Here is a 22973-nt window from a genome sequence, read left to right on the forward strand (position 1 = left end):
ATAGCTTTACTTATAGCCGAGTTGTAACGTGATCCTCCTGCCCGTCTTTCCACTGGTTTATAAACAAGTCACAAGCCTCTCCCCATGAATCAAACACATCCTCTGACGAGTCTATAAGTTTGGAATTAGAGGAACAAATACTGGAAGCACAGTGAAGGGAGCTGGTACAAACCACAGGGCACTCCTTGCTCTGTCCTGTAAGTCTTGTGTTCCCGCTGTAGTTCACCTCATTGAGGTTAATTTCACTTTTGGAACAATTCTCTTCTTTCTCTTTATCAATCTGAGAATATTTAATGTCTTTCCACATGTAGTGTGGCTGAATAATTCCGTCTGAAATAGTGTACATGGGTTCTGAATTTGGTTCAGGTACGTGTCCATTCATCTTGGAGAAAAGCAGGCCCAGTCTCTTAAAGGACTCCTTCTTGGAGCTGGAAAGTCTCTGAACTCGATTTCCATTTCGGACAAAGGAGCGCTTACTGATCCCATTGCTTTTTGGCTTCTCTTCCACCATATTGATCCCAGACATAGTTTTAATTAGAGCAGATACGTTGAAGTCCTTTTTTTTGTTGGCTACATTGAAAGACACGCTCTTGGCTTTGGATTTTTCTCCAGCACCGTCCTCATTTGTTTCATCCTTTTGGGACACCTCTGTGCTGCTGGTAGAATAACTTCTCCTCTGGGGCTTCCTATTTCCTAAGAGGTCAAGAACTTCATAGCGAAAACTTGAGATGTCCTGTTTTAATTCCTAGGGCAAGAGGAGAAATGAGTTACACTCAGCAGCTTTATCTGTGACATGAAAGAATGATCACCTTCCCTTGGGAGAGCTGTTCAGATATGCAGATGGCTGATACCAAATCACACTTACAAAAATACCACGTGCATCTTCATTATTCAGTGACAGACACACACAAAAAAACGTATTGGTAATCCTGAGAATTGGAGACCTCACAAGATCTTGGTCTCCAAAGGCTGTGGGACCGGCCCTCTTGACCAACCCCCTCTGCCCACCCCCAAAAAAAGTCAAATAAGACAGTTATAGAAGAAGGGAAACTGCTGAAATTTAGAAACATGGCAGGAATCCTGTTTAGTTGATAGGCCCAAATTTAACTTTGTTGGTAAGTGTTCTTCGTATCTATTAACCCAGACTCATTCTTTGGCTCTGTCTGGGTTAGGATTAGGAATGGGATGTTGACTCAAATCAGATACTTCATTCCTACCATTTTCCAAAGCTTTTGTCTACATAACATATTGTATATTGAAATGTGGGAGGGGATCATATGAGAAGACACTCAATAATATTCTCTGCTCAAAAAACCCCCACGTGCACATCATATGTATTCCCAGCTCCTGTAATAGTCCTATTTCCACAGCAGGTTACAAATCATCTTAACAAGTTAGTGCGAACTCTGCAAGTGGCTACTTGAATTAATATAATAAATTATTATTAAGGAATAATAAATTACCTTGAAGTTTTCTTCAGTTAAACCTTCGTTGGTTTTGGAAGTTCTTATCATTGCTGCGACATATCTTTTCACAAGATTTCTTATCACTTCCTGGAATAGGAAACAATATGAGTGATTCAACTGCTGGCTCAGACCAAACTCTGTTCTTACTGCATTTTAACTGAGCTCTGACTGACAATAGCTGTCATGACTCTGCTGACTAAAAAGAAAATCACCTACCATTAGAAACAGAACACCTTCTTTTAAACAGAAGCCGCCTTTGGAAAGGGTTATATACTTCCATCTTGAATGCTCAGTTGTTAACTACAGTGAGCAGGTATTTTGTACTTGTATATGTAAAAGTCGTTGAGAAAAAAATTTGTGATGTTCTCAAATGTCCTCAAGCCATTTAATCTCAGCTGCTGAAAGTTTTTAAGATTACCAATCTCGTGTGTATACGCTGTGTATCCTGATAGGCTAAGCTTGCCATTTGAAGATTGTTTATCAAGTATTTGAAAGCCAAGGAGGGTATGTTGACAACAAATAACCTAAAGAACAGCCAGGACCCCGTGGGGCAATGCATATTCACGTTAAACCACATCTGCCAGCTGCCTGGGTGTTCCCTAACAGCAGGTCAGAAGCTCCGTTCAAGGCTGCTGCCATGCCTGTGGACAGTGCTGGAAGGACTGAACCACAGCCTCGGTGACTTCGCTAAGGGCTCTCGCTCCTCTCTGTTACCTGGGCTGTTTGTTACAGTACAGGTTGTTGGTAGGATGAGATCCATTTTCCTCTGTGTCGTGTACCTCCTTGCTGGCTTTACCTAAGCAAACTTGTACTTCGAGCTTGTACATTTACCTGTGCTGGCCAACGTACACAGAGGTTGATGTCTATATACAGAAGAGACTACTCCAAACCTTCCCTTCGTTTCCCCCATTTCCTAAATAGGGACAACAAGTCTGAGCAACACCAAGCGTGAAGATGGCCTCCGCACCAAGGTTATACTGCGAGGTTTTTCAAGAGATGCCACTGTTGGTACCCATAAGCTGTGCTGTGAAGTCAGAAAGTACCAAATGTCTGTTGTCAAAGATGACTAATTACGTTAAACATCAACTTCAGATAAAAATACTCTTCAAAAAGCAGGAGATGTCTTAAGTAAGACAAATTACTAATGGCTTTTGACAGCATAGCCTAACATACCACCTAACATTCTGGAGAATTTTTTTTTCCTTCTAGCATGCTGGCATAATACATCACACTGAATTCAAGTATTGAAGCTGGTGTTTTTAATACAGTTTCATCCTTTTGTAGGTTGACTTTAATGAGTACTTGATGACAGGCAGGCTGAGAATAAACAAAACCAGCAAAATCCAACAAAGGAACCGCTCCTCCTTCCTGAGCTGTCCAAAATAAAAGAAAATCCCAACCACTGTTTGAGTTAGGGATGCTTTACAAAAAAGAGCAGGAGAGGAACAATTCAAGAGTGTGTAAAAACGCTGCAGAAACAGTTTTAATCAGGATGGCGTGACAGCCTGGTCCCTGCGATGGCAATGGGAATGTCACCTTTGACTTCAGCAGCCAGACTGATACCTGGCAAGTTTTCCACTACTTCAGAGGGGGTGAAAGGCTAGGAGTGATTTACTGAACCATCCCACCTCTAATGAGGAAATGTTTTAATCCATGATAAGCAAAATCCTCTTAGAGGACCTATACTTACTATATTCTAGAAGCAAGCAAGAATCGAGGTATTAGAAAATGAGCAGGAAGAAGAAACAGCAAGTAAAAACTTCATGTGCTCAGGAGTTTACCTGGTAATGTTGATTCTGAATCAGGTTGTCAGCGTGCCGTTCCTGGAAAAAGAAAGGCACAGACATGTTACCTGTTTAGTCCTGTCTTTAGAGCTCCTGATGGCTCTTAGCAAGTTACGATCCAGCAACCTTCTACCACACCCGCAGAGCAGTGGCCCTCGCGATCCTGAACATGCACAAGCACCCTCGAAAAATGAACTATAAAACCATGCAGCTCCTTACTGTGAATGTTTTGAGGTTTTCATGCCTCTTCTGTTCATTGTCAGAGTCGTTGCCTGGGCACAGCTGATTGTGAATCCACTTGCAAAGGTACCAGACTGACTTGGGACTTGGGACAATGTTAAAAGGAGGGGGCAGAGTGGCACCTTCATCAAAGTAACTCATCCAGAGCTTCGTCCGTGCAAACTTCCACTCAATATCCGCATGGTCCTATGAGAGAAGGAAAGAGACTATCAATCAACAGCTTCAGGCAGGCTTTCCTGGAGCAAATGCCCACGGCTGAGGAGGTGAATGTGAGCAATAAAGGATTTCTCCAGCTGCAGGCAAAGCAGTAACGCTTCTGCCATCTCCCTTGCTGGGGGTGGACTTAAAAAAATCAGTGTGAAATGTAGCTAGAGTGTAAAAATACCAACCACTGAGAAATGAGATGATAGCAATATTCAGCAAAAAGAATTTCACATGCTAAAGCCCGGCTTCGTCCTTTAGAGGTTGTGCTTATTAGTTCGCCAGTACAAGAAGCAAGAAAACACATTTCTTATTTGGCTTTTTGCTATCACTTTTATTATCACAAACCGTTGTTTCTCATGTCCAAATCCAATCAATTCTCACACTCTTCCCTGGAAGAAGATCTTTCATAGTGTTTTTTGATTTGTGTGGTTTTTATAGCATCCATTAATTCAGCTCTTGCAAGGAAGTGACACATTTTATGTGTGCCGTATTTTAAATCTTGCCTCTGCGTTATCCTTACACAAAATGGGAGACATTTTACTGTTTGCTTTGTTGGGTTTTTTTCATTTATATTATCACCATGCTAGCTTGCTGCGCTCTAGTGTTTTTTGTCCCAACAAAGTAAAGGTGGAAAGTTGATAGCATCATTTTACAGCTGCACAGATAGGCGCACAGTCCAGACAGTCACCGGGAAAGGAATACCGAGTCTATGCAAGACACTGACCTTACAGACTGCAAAATGGTGATCCCCAAATCAAGCCATTTGCAGTCTAGTCTGTGGAGTCAACAGGCTGTTCTGCCCAGTGACAAACTGCATGTTCCCTTCAACATCAGGGCAGAGACATCTACCTACAGCCTGGATTCAGAGAGATACTGCAGCTATTCAAAATGGATTTCATGCTGTTTCGTGCTAGTTTTAAAGTTAAAAAATGCCACTGTTTTGTATGTTCTGCAGAAATTCTGACATTAGACAGAAAAGGAAGGGAATAGTTGGAAGCCTCCAAGCCAAGCAGTGCTGAACACAGCTTACAACAGCACACTGAATTTAAATGGTAAATTTGTGTATTGTTATCATTGCAGAGTATAGTGCTAAGCTGATGGTCATGACATTTTAGCTGTTCAGCATTTACGTTAACAGTATCTGACATGAGATCAAATCAAAGCCGTGATGATCTAGGCTGAGTAACAGCGCAAGGTAGGAGAAAAGGACAATGCGGGATTTTAAGTTTCTGAGGAGATTTCAACCAGGTTGGAACGAGCAGCCCTCTCGAGTGAGGGATGCTGGGCTGCAGGGCAGCAGCTCTCAGAAACAAGCAGTGAAGTGTAGGACAGGGAGTTTAATAAAATATGGCTGAACATCATACCCAAAAAATTACTACACTGGCTTTCTGGCTATGCTGCAGTGCTCTGACATGGGTAAAATACGCTCACATTTTGACAGTGAGGTGCAGCTGAACTCCATTTTAGTAGTGTATTCAAATTATATGTCTCGATTTTAAACTGCCTCAGTGGCCCAGGAGCACATCAGTCTCTGCAGATGGTCTGAATCAGCCCAGACCCCTACTATCCCCTCCCAACTTACCAAAAGGGCTGTTTTCGAGCCATAGGTAGACACAGAGAAGCAGCCTGCCATGCCCCTTTTTGCCTCATACATTATCAGACCCCATAAGCAGGGAAATTGCAGCAGCACCATGAAGCATTAGAAGCCGATGCTGGTGGAAATGAAGTTCTGGGTAGTAAAAAATGCAGTTTGCAGCAGTAGAAATAATTGCCACAAAAAAAAAAAAAAGGTCCTGCTCATTTTTTCTTCATTTGTCTCTACCTGCAGGCTGCAGCAAGCTCAGCAGAGCTAGAGGAGAGCAGGCCAAGCTGGTGCCATGCAGCTGCTGTTCCTCCTTCCCAGACTCTGGGTTAGTGCTCTGAGCTCCACAACCAGCTCGCAGGATAACTCCTGCCCAATAACTGCTCAGAGTTAAAGGCAGAGCTGTCGAGCCTCTTCCAGAAGCAGGGCTGGCTGCTCCCTGCTCAATCCTAAAGGCTCACTCATGGCCCATCTTTCTACCTGAACATTTCCTGGTCTGGGCAGCTTCAGTTGAGACAGTCTTCAGAAGAAGAATGACCGGCATCACAAGCCAGGTGAGCCAAGGGGCCGCTGGGGAGGCCATGCTGCCTGCCGGGGAGGCAGGAGATCAAATCTCTCTTGGCAGAGAAGGGGCCTGAGCTGCAGCTTTCCGTGCTCCAGCTTTCTGTGCTCCACCTGGACATGCTCACTACCAGGGAAAACCTAATGGTGGCTGCATCTTGAAAGGCTGCAGGCAAGAGGTGCATTGCTGCTTCAAGCATCTTAAGCATTTTGTAAGGGAATAGCAGCATGAGACCAGCATTGAGTTATTCGGCCCTGCTGTGAGTAAGCCTTTCTCAGGGTGTGCAGGAACTACAGACACCTGGCAACACTGATAGCGCTATCTGGGGCAGCTGGAGAGTCAAGGGTAAGGCAGTAGCTGAAGGAGAGTGCAAAGACTGTTATTTTGGATAGACATGTATATTTTAAGTTCTTTGTCAATACAGAAGTAGGTGTAAATGTCCTATTGAGGAGTCAGAAGGGAGAAGGTAGTTTGGAGACGGTTATAAATCCACCCTTCCCTTCTACAAAGGTCCATCGAAGGCCCAGTGTTGGTGGTGGGGTGGGATCAGGTGTGGTGACTTGGCAGCAATTGCCTTCAGCCCGTTATAAAAAGGGCATGTCCTGGGCAGAGGTGATTTAGCAGTGGATGTTGGATGCTGTTTGTAGAGGAGGATAAGGCAAATCTGTAGCTTGGGGATTGCAAATTAGTTTCTGGGGAAGGAAGGAAGAAAAGGGCTAAAAAAGTTTCTCTGCACAGAGTGTTTTCTTTTTGTTCTTCCATTTTAAAATAGCTTCAGGGGACTACAGGGGCTTGGCCAGGGGCTGAACGCAGGTGCAGGGCAACGCTGTGAAACTTAGCGGGAGTTTCTCATTGGGGAAGTTTTGTGGTTGGTCTGAACAAATCCCTGTTGATCTAAATGTGTCTGTGGGTGAGACTGGTGGATGCTGGCTTCAGCTCCACCTGTATTTCTTCTTGTGCAGTCTCAGTCAACAAATGCAATATAACATCTCTTAAAAGACAGACCCTCTGTACAAAGCTCAGAGTATCTTTTCTTTCTCTTTTCTGCTGCTGTCAATTCCCCAGGGTTTACAAACTCAGCCTGTCTCAATTATTCACCCTGATGTTTTGAGAACCTGAACAAATCAGATGAGAGCTCCTGGCAGCAGTTTTGTGTTGGAAATATATAGCAAAGAGACATTTAAATTTTACTGAGAATGTCTTTGTGTGCCAGGAAACCACCATTTTCTTTGTTAGAGCTCTCTTTAGTGCTCTAAGCAGTGAAAACTGCACACAAAACTACAGCTTTCCTAACTCTCCTCCCTGTGTGAGTACCAAGAGTACCATGCTTCAGCAATCATTCAATACCCAATTCGAACCTGAAGCACTCGTGAGTTACAGCCACTACATCAGTCATTGCATTGGCTGTGAACATGGCCCAGCGGACCACCAGCCGTGTTCCAGGTTTTTGGTGCATCTCCCCAGTGACTGCAGGCCACTGGGCAAGATATACATTTTTGAGAGCTGCCTGAGTCTGAGCCTGCTTTGCATCAAAGCTTGCAAAGACTGCACGTAGGTGAACACTCAAAGCGAGCTCCTGAACACCAATACAGTGAGAGTCCAACCTGAGGGCCCTTCTCTTGCTCAGCCTGGGCCTGGCCACCACACACCCCACAAAGCTACGCAGCGATGGACAAGCCTGGACCTCCTGCTGGAATGCTCAGTGCCACCTGCAGTGTGCTGCACTAGCCGCTGATTTACAGAGACGGGTCACAGGAGATGGCATGTTGGAGCCTGCTCCCAGGGACAGCCAGCATGGATGTAACCCTGGGAGGCTTCAGCAGAAGTGGGTTTCCTAAGAGAGAGGACAGGAGGAAACGCAGGAGCTCTGCCCCTGCACAGGGAGCGCTGGCAGAGGGCACGCACCAAGGGGAGCTCGGCAGTGCAAGATGTGCCCTGCAGTGCTCCGCCGTGGCGAGGAGCTTCGAGCAGACCCACTGCGCAGTGAGGACAGGATCCTCACAGACCTGTGCTGTCTCATACAATGTTCTTAGATGACAACTTTTTGGTAACATTTATAATAAGCTAAAGAAACGTATCCGCTAGCTTTGCAAGTGTGACCGTGTTGCTTTAGGAATTTAAATCCAAGTTTGGATTTCACTGTCCTCTCTTTGAGCTTCTGTTGCTCTTGCCCTTGTTCTTGTCACCATTTTCTTTCAAGCACTGCTCATCATTTCAGCTATAAAACACTCTATTTCTTAGGAGGGCCAAGACCTCAAGCTCAAAGAACACATGAACTCAAAGAAACCAGCACTCAGCTTCTCTGTGAGAAAAAAAAAGTTATCACTTACTATCACAATGTGTCACACTGGCCACATAATCCTCCTGCAAATCTCTGCCATTTGAAGTGAGAATTAATCTCCCATAAAGATTTCCCCGTGGGATCGCTGAAGCCATCTTACTGTAGCAGTTGCGAGGATTTTCTAATTCAGTCAAAGTGATGTATTCACAGATGTGCCAGATTTTAAATAATTACCTGCTACACTAATTATCCAGGATAATTCAAGCATTAATCTCCATCTTCATCTCTGTGTAGAAAATCTGTTGTTTACATTTTGTGAAATGTTTTCTATAAAGATTTCCATCACCATCTCCTTGCTGGGCCATATGGTTTAGATCATACTTTGCCAAATTACAGCCAGCTTCTCAGCTGGTACTGACCCAGCCAGCAGACCCCAGCAATGGAAGACTGTTTCAGTTCTCTGTAAGAGATGGCCACCGCTGCTGCAGCCTTTAGGTTCCTCAACCTCTTCACATGTTTAGTGTTTCAGCTCCCTTGTGGCCGGAAAGCTGATGGAGGAAAGCGCTGTTACTTTTAACTTAGCACGTAGGAGCTGAAGCACAGGGCTGTCCCGTGGGAAGCCTGTGGCAAATCGGGGCACAGGAGCCCGATCTCGCGACTCTTGAATTAGCATCCCTGAAAGCACTGCGATAGTCCTGAGTTTACGTTAGCTCAGGGCTGATGATAGGCTGAAATGGCTTATGGCAGCTCCCGGCACTCTGCTGCTGCACGCTGTGGTTAGCTCTGGATTAGGCTGGTGTAGAGCCATGGTACAAACACTCAGCTAAAACATAATGCTGAGATGATGGTAACGCTCAGCAGCCAGGCACTCTGAGATCTTCAGACTTTTCCACTGTAAAACAATCACAAGATAATCAGTTACTTAAGCTCCTCTACGCTACACAGAGGCGCACAAGGGCTTCTACCCCTTCGTCTAAGAAGTGTGTTCCAGGGATGCAAATCCTCCCCACACCCATTTGGAAAGAATAATGTATAAAGATATCTAGCATCTTTCTAGCTGGCACAAAAAAGGCTGTGTGTGCCTTTCTTGTGTTTTATTATACAACAGTCAGTGGGCTAAGCTGGAAATCAAGCTGCTGCCTGTCAGATGCAGCTATAGATGGCTGTGACAATGCCCTCAGGACCAGGCTGTCTGGCTGTGGCTGAGTGCCTCGGGAGGAGGCACGGGAAGCTTTTCCGTTGTGCCGGGAATGCTGGCAGAAGCCGGCGTGATTTCTGCATCAGGATTAGCAGGACTGCTCTCTGCTGCTGTCCCAGGAGGTGCCGGCAGCAGCTCCACAAGATTAGGAAGTGCCCAAGCAGTAGTACTTTCCTCTAGGAAGGAAGGAGAAGATGCAGTGTTCACCTTTAAAAGGTGCTCGCTGACATATCTTACTTGCAGCCTATTGAGTAAGGGAGGATCATGGCCTGAGAGGCACAGGAACTTCAAAGGTGCTTTTTTGCTGTGTAATTAGCTGCGCTGCGAAGCGTAGGAGAAGTCATTAAACTCTATTTAGTATATTTCTATCTCACGTGCCTCTTTATTGCTCTTTGCTAAACCCAGAGCGGGAAACAGCACAGAAAATATATCAGCAATGGCTTTCAAGCAGGCTAGCACAAGAAATATACCCTTGTGTGCCCTGAACAGAAAGCATTGCAGAAAGAGGGTCAGGAGAAAGTTCATCTTTACAGAACCCACACAGACAACTCTTGTGCAGTTTCAAAGCTGTTAATTTTGTAATATGTGTTGGGCAAACTGGTAATAACATCAGCAGAGCTTGGGGGTTTAATGACAAGCTCAGAGAAGCAAGCAGCAAAAATCCAAGCAGGCTATTTGAGGTAAATGATGCTTAAAATTTTTCAAAGAAAAATATGTCACAGAAAGAAAAAAAAAGTCTATGAGAAAAATCAGGGACGTACAAAGGCAATTAATGCATAGGTAATTCAGCTGCAGCTGACAACAAATGACTTTGCTTTCAAAGCTGGGGATGACATACTGAAGGATAAGAACTTAATAGGATCAATCTCAAAAATAATACAAGAAAAATTACTGAAGGAGGACAATCTAGCATTAGAAAAAGCAATTAGAACAGTTAGGGAATGAGACAGCCAGAGAAGAGATGAAAGTACTGTCTAGCACAAAATCACATGCTGCACTGGGCAAAGCAAACGGAGCTCTGACCAGCAACCAGACGTTCACACCAGGGAAGCTGCAGTGGCCCCATGCCAACCACACATGGCTTTGAAGAGGAGCGTGTGGCAATGCCCTGGGGAGAACAAGCCCAGGCAGATGCAAACCAGCACATACAAAGCGAAGGAGCGCCCAGATGTGAGGGAAAATGTGCCCGGAGAGCCGCAAAGCAAACCCCATGCACGAGCACGCAACACAGGCAAGTGGGCAAGGGCAGGGCGTGAGGTGCGGGAAGGGAGAGCTGCTCCCCGGGGCAGCAACTCAGCCGGGGATGCCGGGCGCCTTAGGGCTCCAGCACAGAAAAGGATGTTCATGAAGCATAGGCAGGTCCTGAAGAAATACTCAGAAATAAATAGCAGCACTGGGATACAAGAAAAGTGAATTCTTGGGCCAGGACACAGGGAAAGACTTGATTTCAGAAAAGAGCTATCCTTATCTGGTAAAAGGCAGAAGGCAAGGCCCTTAGGTTAGGAAATCAAACAGAGCACAAGGGAGAAAAACGCCAAAATCTAAATTTTTACATAGCAGACATTTCAGATAAGCCATCAATGGGATTGTGAGCCTTAAAAACTCGAAAGCTGGATGAAGATCCCAGTCATGGTAGAGCCCATAAAGAACACACTGTAACAGAGGAAGTTAGGAAAAGCTTCCTTAATTTTGCAGTGTCCCAGGTCCATCACTTCAAACAGATCAAGGGAATGGCCAGTTCAGTGTCAACAAGACATATAGCACCGCGACTGCGTTTTATAATAAGATGGATAAAGGACTCCATCTTTGGAGTATAGCTAAAGAGGCTCAGAAATTATGGAAATGGGGTAGGTCACTGGTTGCAATGGAAAAGAAAACCACTAATGGCTTCTGAATACACAAGGTCAAGCGAAGAGCAGGGGCATGCACTCCTGAGTGACACCACAGCAGACCTGTTAGATGAGCTGTTGCACTGGCCATCGCTTCCCCAGAATGGACCTCCATACTGCGAGCTGGCTGATTTTCCCAGCTCTGGGGAATCAGTTTGTTTGTACTTGGAAAATGCATGCTTTAGCATCTCTGCTATTTATATCTGCCATGTGTAGAATATATTCATAATTAAAATTTTTATTGTAGCTTGCAATGCACTCCATTCCACAATGCATTTAGGTTATATATATATCAATTACCTTTCATCTCCCACCAGCATATTGGATGGAAACAACGATAGCTAATGAGAAGGCCAGGGAATATTATATTTGAGAAAACACAGAGAACTGTGGATTGTGCTGGTTTTAGTGCAGTTAAATTATTTGAACTGACACCTTTTTTTTTTTCTTCAGTCATATTCCAGCAAAGTTCAGTTTTTATTTTAATAGTCAAATAAATCAGAGCAGTAGGAAGGTTATGCAGACAAATAGTTCTCTAAAAAAAGCCTCAGCAGGAAGAAACAATGAGAAAGATATCACTAAGGCTTTGTTCTTCCTGCCATCCATTCTCACTCCTTTATCACTGCCTGATAAGAGCCTCTTTTCATGCTGAAAGTCAGAGAGATAAGGTGCATCTGTGCTGATAATGTTAACTACCTCCAGCCAGGTCAAAATCAAGTAAATCACACATGCCTGTAGAGAAATGGTGGGCTGAGAAGGTATGCCTAACCCAAAGTGCTTGAGTGTTGATGAGTCTGTTAGTACCATGGCAAAAAAAAAAAAGAACTTCACCTCATTTCTACTTGTACTATTTCTACAATATTGTCTTTGATTTTTTTTCTGCATAGCTGGTCAGCCTGGGACTTGACTCTTCCAAGGAAGAAGAAATGTCTTGAAATTTATTGCTGGACTAGTGGGAGCCAGATACAAAGGAGAATCAGGTACTTCTCTGTACCCCTCTTTATTTCTTCTTTCTTTCTTTTTCCAAGAGAAATTCGTCCCAAGAAGAAAAATGCCAGTTTGGATCTGCACGTGAATTTCAGATCCCAGGATCCAGTCTGTGCCATTATAAGGATGTGATTTCAGCTGGAAAATGTGATGTCAGCTGCGACAAAGGTATTTAAAGGTCTAACAGTTTATTTAACGTGTTATTTAGGGCCGTTTGTAACTTTTAGATCTGAGCTCTGCTTATGAATAATCACAAAGCACATCTGATGGTCTTTGCCACTGACTCCTATGCTACAAAAATATTTACCAGAATATCTGGTCACATCGAGCTGACCAGAAGGGTAGGAACACAGTAAATTCATTACTGGTCTGACCCCGGGAGCTGTTTTCATGTGTTGCTGGAATTTCCCTGAATCAAACCTCTGAGCCTCACTGTATCTCCTTAGGCTTTACAACATTTTTATGCACATATATACACAGCCCTTATATCCCTTCCTCAAGTAACCAAAAGAATAGTTAAGCAATGAAACCATGTACGTTTATTCAGGTACCGAATGCTTTAGTATTTTGCTCTTTTATGACTGGTCATAAACTGCCTTTCCTCAGCGAAGGAGTGGAGCTGGACTATGTCTTTTACTGAGTCGGTAAAGGTCATAGCACCAGTGGGAGAAGCAGGTGCCCGACACCTCTGGAAGTCAGCCTGCTTGCATAGTCACTTAAATGCAGTGCATGAGCTTAGCTGCCAAAAATTGAAAAATTGCACAAAAATGAAAAATCCTAGCTAAACATCCTGATCGTTTAAATATATCCTTGAGCCAAAAGAAAGGGAACCATTATAAATGTATGAGATAGCTCAAGTCTCTAAGTGAATCTTGAGCTGTGCAGATAGCACTGATTCAGGAGACGAAGCCCCTGTTTCTTCCCCGGATTCTGAAAGCAGGGTCTGCAGCTGAGGAGCTGCGGGGGACCAGACCTGAGAACAGAAACGCAGATGAGGAGCTACAGCACAGCATCCAGGTTATTAGACATCTTCCCGTTTAATTGGATGGAGTTGTATGTATCCTGTTTCACCTATATAATCAGCATCAAGTTACTTGCTAGATTGCCGCATGTTGAAAAGGAAATCTGTGAAGCCCTGGCATCTAAAAGGTCACGTTTCAGAGAATTCTTAATATAGCTGTTTCCATTGCTCAATATCAGGTGAAAGCTCTTCCCAGATAAATCCCTTTTAGTTTTTCACTGCTTTTTCCTCAGTAGTATTTTTCCTTTGTCTTTCACTTTTCCTCTTCTCTTCTGCCTTTTTAACAAAAGTCCCCTCGATGCAGAAGCACAAGATAATGCTAATTGAGCTTGTCAGGCCTAAATAAAAGATGGGATAACGCAGGGGGCTGCAACCTATGTGGTTCCATCTGGATACTTCAACTTCTATCATGTAGCAAGAGCAAACCTTGCTGCGCTGCTTCGCACGTAATGGGCAGAGAATTATTGACCTGTCATGCGGGGCACTGGCGTGTTAACTACACCAAAGAAAACAGAACCCACCCATATAAATGCCAGCAAATTCCCTGTAATATCTTAAATCAGCCAGGGGTCATCTACAGATTGCAAGCTCATCTTGTTTTTTACTTAAATGTAATGTTTCTGCTCCTCTGAATAAGCCCCGGAGTGGTTTGGCCATGGTGGTACACAGGGTCAGATAAATATCTGGGGTTTTAAAGATTAAAAACAACAGGAAGGATTAACCTTCTCATCCTGCTGACAATACTCGTATGAGCAGGGGTTTGCAGGATTGGGCCCTAGGATGGAGAATTAGCTTTATCTAGTCTAACAACAGAAGAAAGATGCAGCATGTGAAGTCAGAGCACACAAGTGCTTCCATTTAGAGGCTCTGCAAACAGCAGATGAATATTAACAACTTGATTCAAGTCCATGGGTTATATGTAATTAGGCCAAAGCCAGCAAAAAGACAAACAGTTCTACACCTTCAAATGAATACTTTAGCTTGCTAACAAAAAGCAATTAAGCTGCCTGCCAGTCTAGAGCGAGGCTCCAGGGCTAATTTCACACACAAGCCTCTCGCTGTATGGTAGCATCACGGCACACCACTGCTCCAATGTATTTCCCTTCACTTTCAAATAAAAATCTGCTGGGAGCCCCCCACATCCACTCACAAGCTCCAGAGAGAGCACCCAGCCTTGGGAATCAATCCCACTCCTCTAAAGATGTGCTACAGCTACCCAGGAGGGAGCTACAGAGCAGGGGTCCAGCATTTCCTCACACGTATCGCACTCCACGGGGAAATGTGTCAGAAATCTGCCTATCCAAATGTCACAAAAGGCACCGAGTAAGTTCAGGACAATTTGTGATTTCCATTAATTATTACTGATGACACAGATGAGTTTTGGGAGAGCAGTAATTGAGATTTGGGTAATTACAGTTGCATTGTAGAATGAAGAAAAGACTTGAGCCTATTACCTGCACCCAGAACACAGGGTCTGCGCGTGGGCAGGGGCCAGCAGGATGTGTATGTTGGTCAGCTGGAGCCCCTGAGGGCCATAAAACTGGGGGACAAACAGTGATATTTCATTCAGCTGGCAAACCAAAGAAGAGCCATTTAATCCCGCTTCTAGAGCCTAGGTTTTGCTACACCATAAAAAGCTTCAACAGACATTAATCCCAGCTCATATTGGCAATAAGAGTATAACAAGAGCATAATTTCATTTCCTGCCATATGACAGAGTTAAAAACCAAACATATCTCAATTTATCCTAAGAAATTCAAATTAATGGTTCTGAAATGGGGCTTGTGAGATGAACACTACCTGATGCTTTACAATAGCTTAGATTTGAGTCCAGGCTTTGGAGCTGGCCTTACCTCTATAAGGGGACAATCTACCACCCCAAAACCTGCCACATGCAGGGACTGTCCTGCTGTGTATCTTGAACTAAGTTTATTGATTCGTAAAATTCTTCCTTGGCAAAACCACCAGGTAATAACTGTGCAGGTCATGCAAGGAGAGGAGGTGCAACATTTTTTGGACAGTTGTAAGGGTCATAGATCACAGTGGGGAAGAGAATTTCTGCTGCTGTTGTGAATTAAACTGGGTAGCAATTACTGCCATGGTGCTGAGGGAGTTCAATTGGCGCAGAAAACTAGAGGAATTCTTGTTCTTTGTAGATCAAGAAAAGTTTGATGCTACTTCCTGGGGGAAATCCAAAGTCATCTTGGACACAATGTAATAGGGAGCTGAAAAATCTTTATATTCCTCTATGCTTTAATTTTTAAGCTCTCCACTCTGCAAAAATGGAGAAAATTCCACGTACAACATCCCTACACTTACAGTCAAAATTTCCTGAAAGTGATCACTTATTTTTAGAGGCACATACCAACTGTTTCTGTTTACTGTACAGCTTTTGTTTTGCTACGCAAAATATTAATAATTTTCATTCTTGTCCTCCACAGTACGTGCTAATCCACCCAATTTCATTCCATCCTTTAAAACTGCACTCCTAGTTTGGTGTCCAATGCCCTCATTTCTCCAATCCGAACACTGGCAACTATGTTTCAATGTGGTCCTACACTCTACCCTCAGAGATACACTTAAAAAAATTAAACATGCAGGTGTCTTTTGCAGTAACAGCTGTCTGAGATGAACTAGCTTGAAATAATAGACATACAAAGCAACAGGAGGATACAAAACACAATATACAAAACAATTTTGTAACTTAATACATACTGCTAGACTGAGGTCATTATTCCACCGTCACACGTACACCATGTATTACACACCTGAAGCTGTAACACCTTCACTTTCACGCACAGTAGTTAGAGGTAATTTTTCTCAGACCTACTTTGGTGTGACGCTATCCCTGAGGTGTTAAGCATCATCGTACTTGCCTGAAACATCTGAAAGCTGCAAGTGCTCCCATCTCTCCTTAATATGTCAGTGGAATGCCTAGTGCTGCAGTGCTGTTGTGCACCACTTATCGCTCTAACTCACCTGGAACTCAGATTACGAGTTCACAGCCCTATGGTTTTCCTCCTGCACATGGGTCTTAGTTGCCGTTCTTCCATCCATCTTGCTTCCCATTGCTCTTGCGGCTGCAGAGTCAGAACTGTTGGTACAGTTCCAGTGACTAATTCCTGCATGACTTCCCAGAATATCACGGATGTGTCCATAAGGAACATGCTTTCAGAAAACGTGCGTAGATCGCTAATTCCCTGCAAAATGGACCTGCGCCTTAGGGCACTAGAAAGGCCAAAATGCACCTGCACCCTAGGACCCCCAGTAACACCCACTATCACATTGTTTTGAAAAAATTACAAACTGGCAGAAGGATTGTATAACTTCAGATGCAGCCAAGCGGCAATCCTATGAGAAACAGCCTATCACATAAAGCGTCCTCATTTCCCACTCTCTTATTTTCTGCCACTTACGAATGATGGAGCCACCTGGCTACTCTCAGATAAGTTCCATTGTCCTTCCTCTTGTCATCGTGACATATTCCTCTTCTATTCATCAGGTGATGGTATTTCTGTCACGTCTGGGAAGGTATTGAGATGAGGGAGCCGGCAGTGCGTAACATCCAGTTGCATTCTGTGCTGCTTGTATAGAACATTCTGACCTTCACATATTGAAACAGTGCAAGCGTACGGAAATTTTGGTGTGCATTTGGATTTTGTTTGCTTTGTCAGTGAAACATAGTGTCTCCCATAACCAGCTCTTGACAGTGGTTTGGCAAAAGAGAAAAATGGGCTGTATGAAAAAAATCAATATTGAAACTGCTTCAGGGTACCCCTAGAAAAATATATTTATTGAAGTCTGAAATAGCTTAGTAAAAACCCAACAAAATTATGGCAGAAAAATTCTTCCTTCTGTGAGTCAGGAATCACTCAAAGCTGCGTGGAGGTTTTACTCTTTGCTTGCCTTGCTCTGTCTTCCACAGATAACCCTGTGGTTTCATGCTGTGTGCCTACAGTGCTTAATTAACTACCAATCCCTAACCCCCATACTGGGGAGACACAACGAAGAGCGAAGAAAGAGCAGCTTAGATTCTCTTTTCTCTAACCTCACAGCAGAAATTCATGTATATATGAGACAATGGAGAAAAGCTAACCTGAAGAATAACTGCTACAAATGCATTAATGTATTTGTCCCTGGAAGAAAGGAGGGGAGAAAGACTGTTTGCATTGCAGCAGTGCCACTGGCTCATTAACAAGCGGAATTAATTAAGATGTCCTGACCACTCCACTGCAGGGAAATCAACAAGCAGAGGTGCACTCTCACCCCTGATGTCTAGCTCATTTTATTTCTCTGCAGAGTCCTGTACATGGCACAAGATTTCCTACTGATGTATTTGAGAAGATGACCTCCACCCCACTCCAAGGCCTTCTTGGTCCTTTCCCCTCCTCCCTCCCTGGAATGCTGTCATTCCATGTATATTCAATGTAATATAAATACCAGGAGGAAGAAATGCCCGGTCTAGCAACCAGTCTACTGTGATTCAGAAAGGGGTAGACCTGATTACAGGAGGTTAAAAAATGACCCACAGTTCTAAAGCTCAACATTTACTAATGAGTTGTTTTCTTCAGGAAAAAGATTAATTGATGTTTGCCCTTAGAAGACGCATGAAGAAAACTTGTCCCTGAGAGAATGCTGTGAGCATGCAGAAATATTAGCTTCAAAAAATAAGCTGCATGCACTGCACGAGAAGAGGCTGGAAGTGACTGCCTCTTGCCTTCCCAAGAAATGTCACTGCTCTCAGCAGCAATTGCAATATGACAGCTTAAGTGACAAAGTACCCTGTAGCATTTTCACTATCGTTCTTCTGAGTAGGGGGCTCACGCTGCACGCTGAATTGCGTGTTACGCCTAGGTTATCTGATGAGTTCAGTCCTTTACCCTCAGGTCTCTCACAAGCATACTTTCTGATGCAGCAATTCACTGTTCCCAACTGCTCCATATACAAAAACATTAATACAACAGTCGGCTCTGGACCATTCACTTCAGTTAATTGTTACGATGGGTCTCTCTAAGTCATGTCGGATTGTCTGTAATGTGTCATTGGTCATTGCATCGCTCAAATTATTCAGGGAAAAGAATGATGAGTGGTTTGTATCCCAGTGAATAGCAAATACTGCTATTCTTACGCCAGTCTTAGGTTTGGGCTTTGTGTCAGTTACAAGCCTATTTGATGACAATAAAGGAAGGGGAATGGGAGAAAATGGCCAAGGAGAGTATCTTTGTTTTCTGCCCCTCATTCCAGTCTCCCTGGAATGTGAGGAGTAGCACTGAACAAAGAGAAAGCACTTACAGCATTGAAACAGACTGATAAAGCAGATGTCTTTGTGATAAGCTGCTTTTCTGTTCGTTTGGAAGGTCAATGGTCCAGTTTTTCTCATACTTTTTAATGTGATAAAGATCAGATGTCCAAAAGTATCACCAATTTGACTGGGTCTGTGCTTGTTTTGACTAGATAACTAAATTTAGGAGCCACTTGAATCAGCAGATGATCAACAGCAGTTGTGGAACCTGTTCAAGCAGACAGCTCAATACTCTCCTCTGTGTGCTTTAGCCAGGAAAGGAGCTCACCCATACATTTCCCCAGAGATTTGTCCAGGAAGTTGGGAATGGAAATAGTAAGAGAGCTGGTGCTGGTTCTTTTTTTCTGTTTTATCCTCTATCTTCTAGAGTAAATCCAAGAGTCATCCAAAACAGAGAAGGAAGTCTCTACTCTGCCTGTACTTCTGAGTGACCAGCTGAGGACACAAATGACTTTCCTAACTCCTGTTTCTGTTCACAGATGATGTAACGCTTCATGACCTCACTATCTCTAAACCTATCATGTGAGGTGTCAGAACTGGAAAGTTAAGTGCCCACTGGTTTACCTTAAGTACTGTGCACACAAGATTTAGCTTCCCTCCATACTGTTTCTGTGTAGTTTACCTGAAGAGCCTTAAAATGCAGAGCCATGCTGCTTTAGTTTTCAATCTGTTGACAAATTTAATCATCAATGTACAGATTGGCTTTTAGGTACACAGAATGAGATTACAGCAGAAAGACCAGTTTTGAACATTCAAATGAAGATAAAGTTAAGTTTGAAACGGGTTCTACAGCCAACTGGCAGCCCTGAGCTGCCTCAGCTGGGATCCATGCTGCACTGAGGTTACTCAGGAATCTGAGATTATGGGTCTACAGAGTCAGCTGCCAGGAGACTGACCAGTGTTACAGATGGAAATGATCTCATTTCAGTGGGAAGACTGTGGAATAAGAAATTACAGGACTGGGCTCCTGATACACACGGTTTCAAATGAGAAAACAGTAATAGGAGAGAGGGAAAAAAAAATATACGACACCCACCCCACGCCCCAAGTTAAAACCAAACATCAAGAAGCAGTGGGAAGGCTTCCCTGTATATAACCTCTCTGCTACAAAGTAAATCAGCTGCTAATGACAATGTGATTAGTGAGGTTACTCTACAGGAGAAGACAAGGGCAGATCACAGCTGATAAGCCTTTTCCAGCTAAGAAGCATTACAAACAGAGCAAAACCTCCTCCACGAGCATGATTCAGGCTAGTGAGTAGAAATCCCAACTATCTGCTGTCAAAAACTGGAGGCAGCAGTCTCCAGCATCCCCTAAGATACACACTTGCTATAAGCCAAACAGATGAGGCATACGGAGAAAAATAAAAGCAAAGAGAGAATGAGATAACTTACGGCAATGAGCTGGTAGGAGTTGTTCATCATGGCTATGAGCATGTTCAGCAGCACAACAAGGGAGATGACATTGTAGGTCCCAAACATAGTGGCCCCAACAAATTCTGTGAACTCATGTCTGGCTTTCACGTTGGTGACGTAGAGATTCAGCAGACCGAACACAGACCAGAAGAGTGACTGGAGGGTCTCGAAAAGTCTGCAAATAAAACCAGATTTTTACTTGGCTACCTGACTCTGGGGAATGGAAAACAATGCCTGATTCAGGCAGTGTTCAGGTGGGGAACACATAGACATTGGGAGCCTGGGACACCACAGAGCGGCTGCTCAGTACAGTCATTTATTCTCCCCGGGAGGCAGTCTGCACTCCAGCCACAGTGACCCATTGGCCAATGCACATGAGAGTTGTGTCACATCAACATTTACTACCTGTCTGAGAGCCCTGTCCACATCCTTGTGAGATGCAGCAAGCCTAACTGCCCTGAAGGAACCCAAGGTTCCCCTTCCCACTCTACACACATGCAAAGAACAGCCACAATATATTCCCTCTAATTAAAATTACTATGCTGTGATACTGCTGTTATCTATACATATAAACTCTCCTGTTTAATCAGTGCCTGCATCATTAACGTGTCTGCAGACTAAATGTTCATGGAACCCATCCCCAAGTACAGCATGACCGTAGTAGTTAAATAGCGCACAACAACAAGGCACCATGAGGTACGAGACACGAGAAATCACGTCCACTTGCACCTTTTGCTCTAATATAGGCGGAGAGCTTGCAATTACTTTGGCTGCAAGTGAACCAGGCCAGTGTGCTAAGACCCCGTCTGTTGTTAGCAATGCACGTGGCCAAAAATGCTGGTCGCTATGGCCTGTTTGCGCAGCAGCTCCCACCCACCCCAGTGCAGTGCCCTCAACAGCATGCTGCAACAACTGATCAGTAATGACTCAGATGAAAGGGAGTCATCACATTAATTCAGCTCGAGAGGTTTTCTTCTTTTGAAGTCTTCCTTCCATAGATGAACTAGACCTGACCTCACCATGCTTTACAGCTGATGAGATCATCCCAGGTCTCTATTTGCTTCAGCCAGAGACAAGTGACCTTTCGCAATCACGTCAAAGACATAATCAGCAATCTAAATAATTGCTCTATTTGGGCATCTTTGTTTTGGCTTTCCAAAATATGGCATTTATATCATCAAAAAATGACATTTATATGCCTGTTTAAGAGTTTCCATTTTGGCCTGAGGTCAGTAGATATTTTCAAATGTTCCTACTAGAAAAATCAATACAAATAATTCAGATACTTTACTTGACGTACCAGGGATCTGTTCTCCCAGCTTCTCCGGGCATCTGTTCCACATGTACCCCCATGCTTTATATGGGGATTTAGTTTCTTTATATTTTGTGGACGTATCTTACATTTTTCACTGGCCAAAATTATAAAGACTCTTTAAAGCAAAAATCCTTTCTCCCAAAAGTCAGGCTGTTTGTTAGATTTATTAAATAAGTGAGGTGGTAAAATAAGGATTAACCAAAGAATGCTAAGCATTTCTCTACTAAAAATGGTGGAGTGTTAGCTATCTTTTAACTTATTTTAACTATTAGCAGTAAAAGTACTGATTAGGCTGTAGGCTCAGGGGAGACAGAGGTTCCTGTTATGAAACTGAAATCAGTCTTAGAAGTGATCACTGCATTGCTCTGAATTCACAGTATTAACCAGGAGTATAATTTGGGCCCAGACTAAGGCCAATATATTTACATGTGGACTTGTAGTCCTCCTTGAAAAAGACAGCAACTGGTTTCTGCAACTTTGCGTACAAGTAAGGCTTAGTTACTCTTTCCTCAGTGTTTAATGACAGGCCAGAACCACAATCTCTTTTTCACAGTAAGTGTTTCAGGTCGGGCTCACACTACTTCAGAGAAGCAGCTTTAAAAAAAGAATTTTTGAAATTGTGATTGAGGGACTATCCTCTCCTGCCGAGTATATTTTGGATCTTAAGCAAACAGGAGAAATCTCAAAGCTCCACCACTCTCCACAGCAGCTTAGAGAAAGCAAGTGCCCCCCTCTGCCACAGGAACCCTCCTGACTTCCCGCAGTCCCTGGAGAAATGGCCCCAGCGATCAGTGTGACCCTCCAGTGAGAATGACACAGTGGGCAGTAAGGTGTGACTTCCTCCACCCCTTCCTCCTCTTCCTCTCTCTCTTCTCCCTCCTTCAGTTGCCCAGAATCACAGCGATAAACATATTTTCAAATTGTCTGCCTAAGCAGTAGACACTGTGCTTTCTAAGGGATGGTGAGGCCAAAGCATAAAACCTTAAATTATTCATGACTTCACCTCCTTGCTGTCACAAAGGAATATTACTTTTCCATGATCTGTGTTTGCGATGCAGAAAATTTCCTCACCAAGAAAATATTAAACCCATCCTTTGGGAGTAATAGGAAATAATGCACCAGTAAATAGGTGTCACATTTTAAACAAGCTGTACAAACACGAGTGGCGTCCTGCTTTTCCTTCCCTTACAAAATTAGATCTTATTGTGCGACTGCCTAGAAATGCTGGTAGGAATCAAAGGGTACTGATTGAAAGCTTTTTACATTTATTCTTTCATTAGGGATGGACTACGAGCAAACTTGAGGTAACACCAGCTCTGACTTGAATTCACTCCAGCCATGCTTGCTCTCCCCAGCCCAACAACATAATTTTCCGTTTTGTAGGTTGCTCGTTCTTAGCCAGTCACCCATGCTGTGCATCTGCTCAAGGGCCAAATGTCAGCTTGTACTGGGGGTGTTAATAACGACTATTTAAACTTTTAAGAACATGTTAAATAAATTTCTTAAGCAAGTCTCAAACAAAAAGTAACTGCAGAGCATTCTGTCCCCTGCCAGGAGACCTCAGTCCTAATGGATCCTCTCCCACTGCGATTTTGTTTTAAACAAACCTCTGCCATAAAGGCTGAGCCCCCTCAATTTCCTTTCTGTGCTACATTCTCCTTGGCAGGGGGTTTAAACTGAATGTTAGGGTGGGAGAAATTGTGGTCTGTATTTAAGCTGATCTGCAC

General features: G+C 43.6%; 1 protein-coding gene across 1 annotated transcript in view; it reads right to left on the reverse strand.

Moving 5' to 3' along the window:
* Window positions 1–22973, reverse strand: part of TRPC5 (transient receptor potential cation channel subfamily C member 5) — a 78751-nt gene continuing 55778 nt past the window's right edge. The window contains exons 8-12 of the mRNA XM_050901694.1: window positions 19911–20106; window positions 3470–3676; window positions 3248–3289; window positions 1464–1553; window positions 1–745 (exon numbers count right to left, since the gene is read on the reverse strand). Coding sequence (XP_050757651.1) covers window positions 11–745; window positions 1464–1553; window positions 3248–3289; window positions 3470–3676; window positions 19911–20106 — 1270 coding nt within the window. The 3' untranslated portion in view covers window positions 1–10. The remainder of the gene's footprint in view (window positions 746–1463; window positions 1554–3247; window positions 3290–3469; window positions 3677–19910; window positions 20107–22973) is intronic.

Source organism: Gymnogyps californianus, chromosome 9 (genome assembly GCF_018139145.2).
Source record: "Gymnogyps californianus isolate 813 chromosome 9, ASM1813914v2, whole genome shotgun sequence".
In the NCBI taxonomy this organism is placed as follows: Eukaryota; Metazoa; Chordata; class Aves; order Accipitriformes; family Cathartidae; genus Gymnogyps; species Gymnogyps californianus.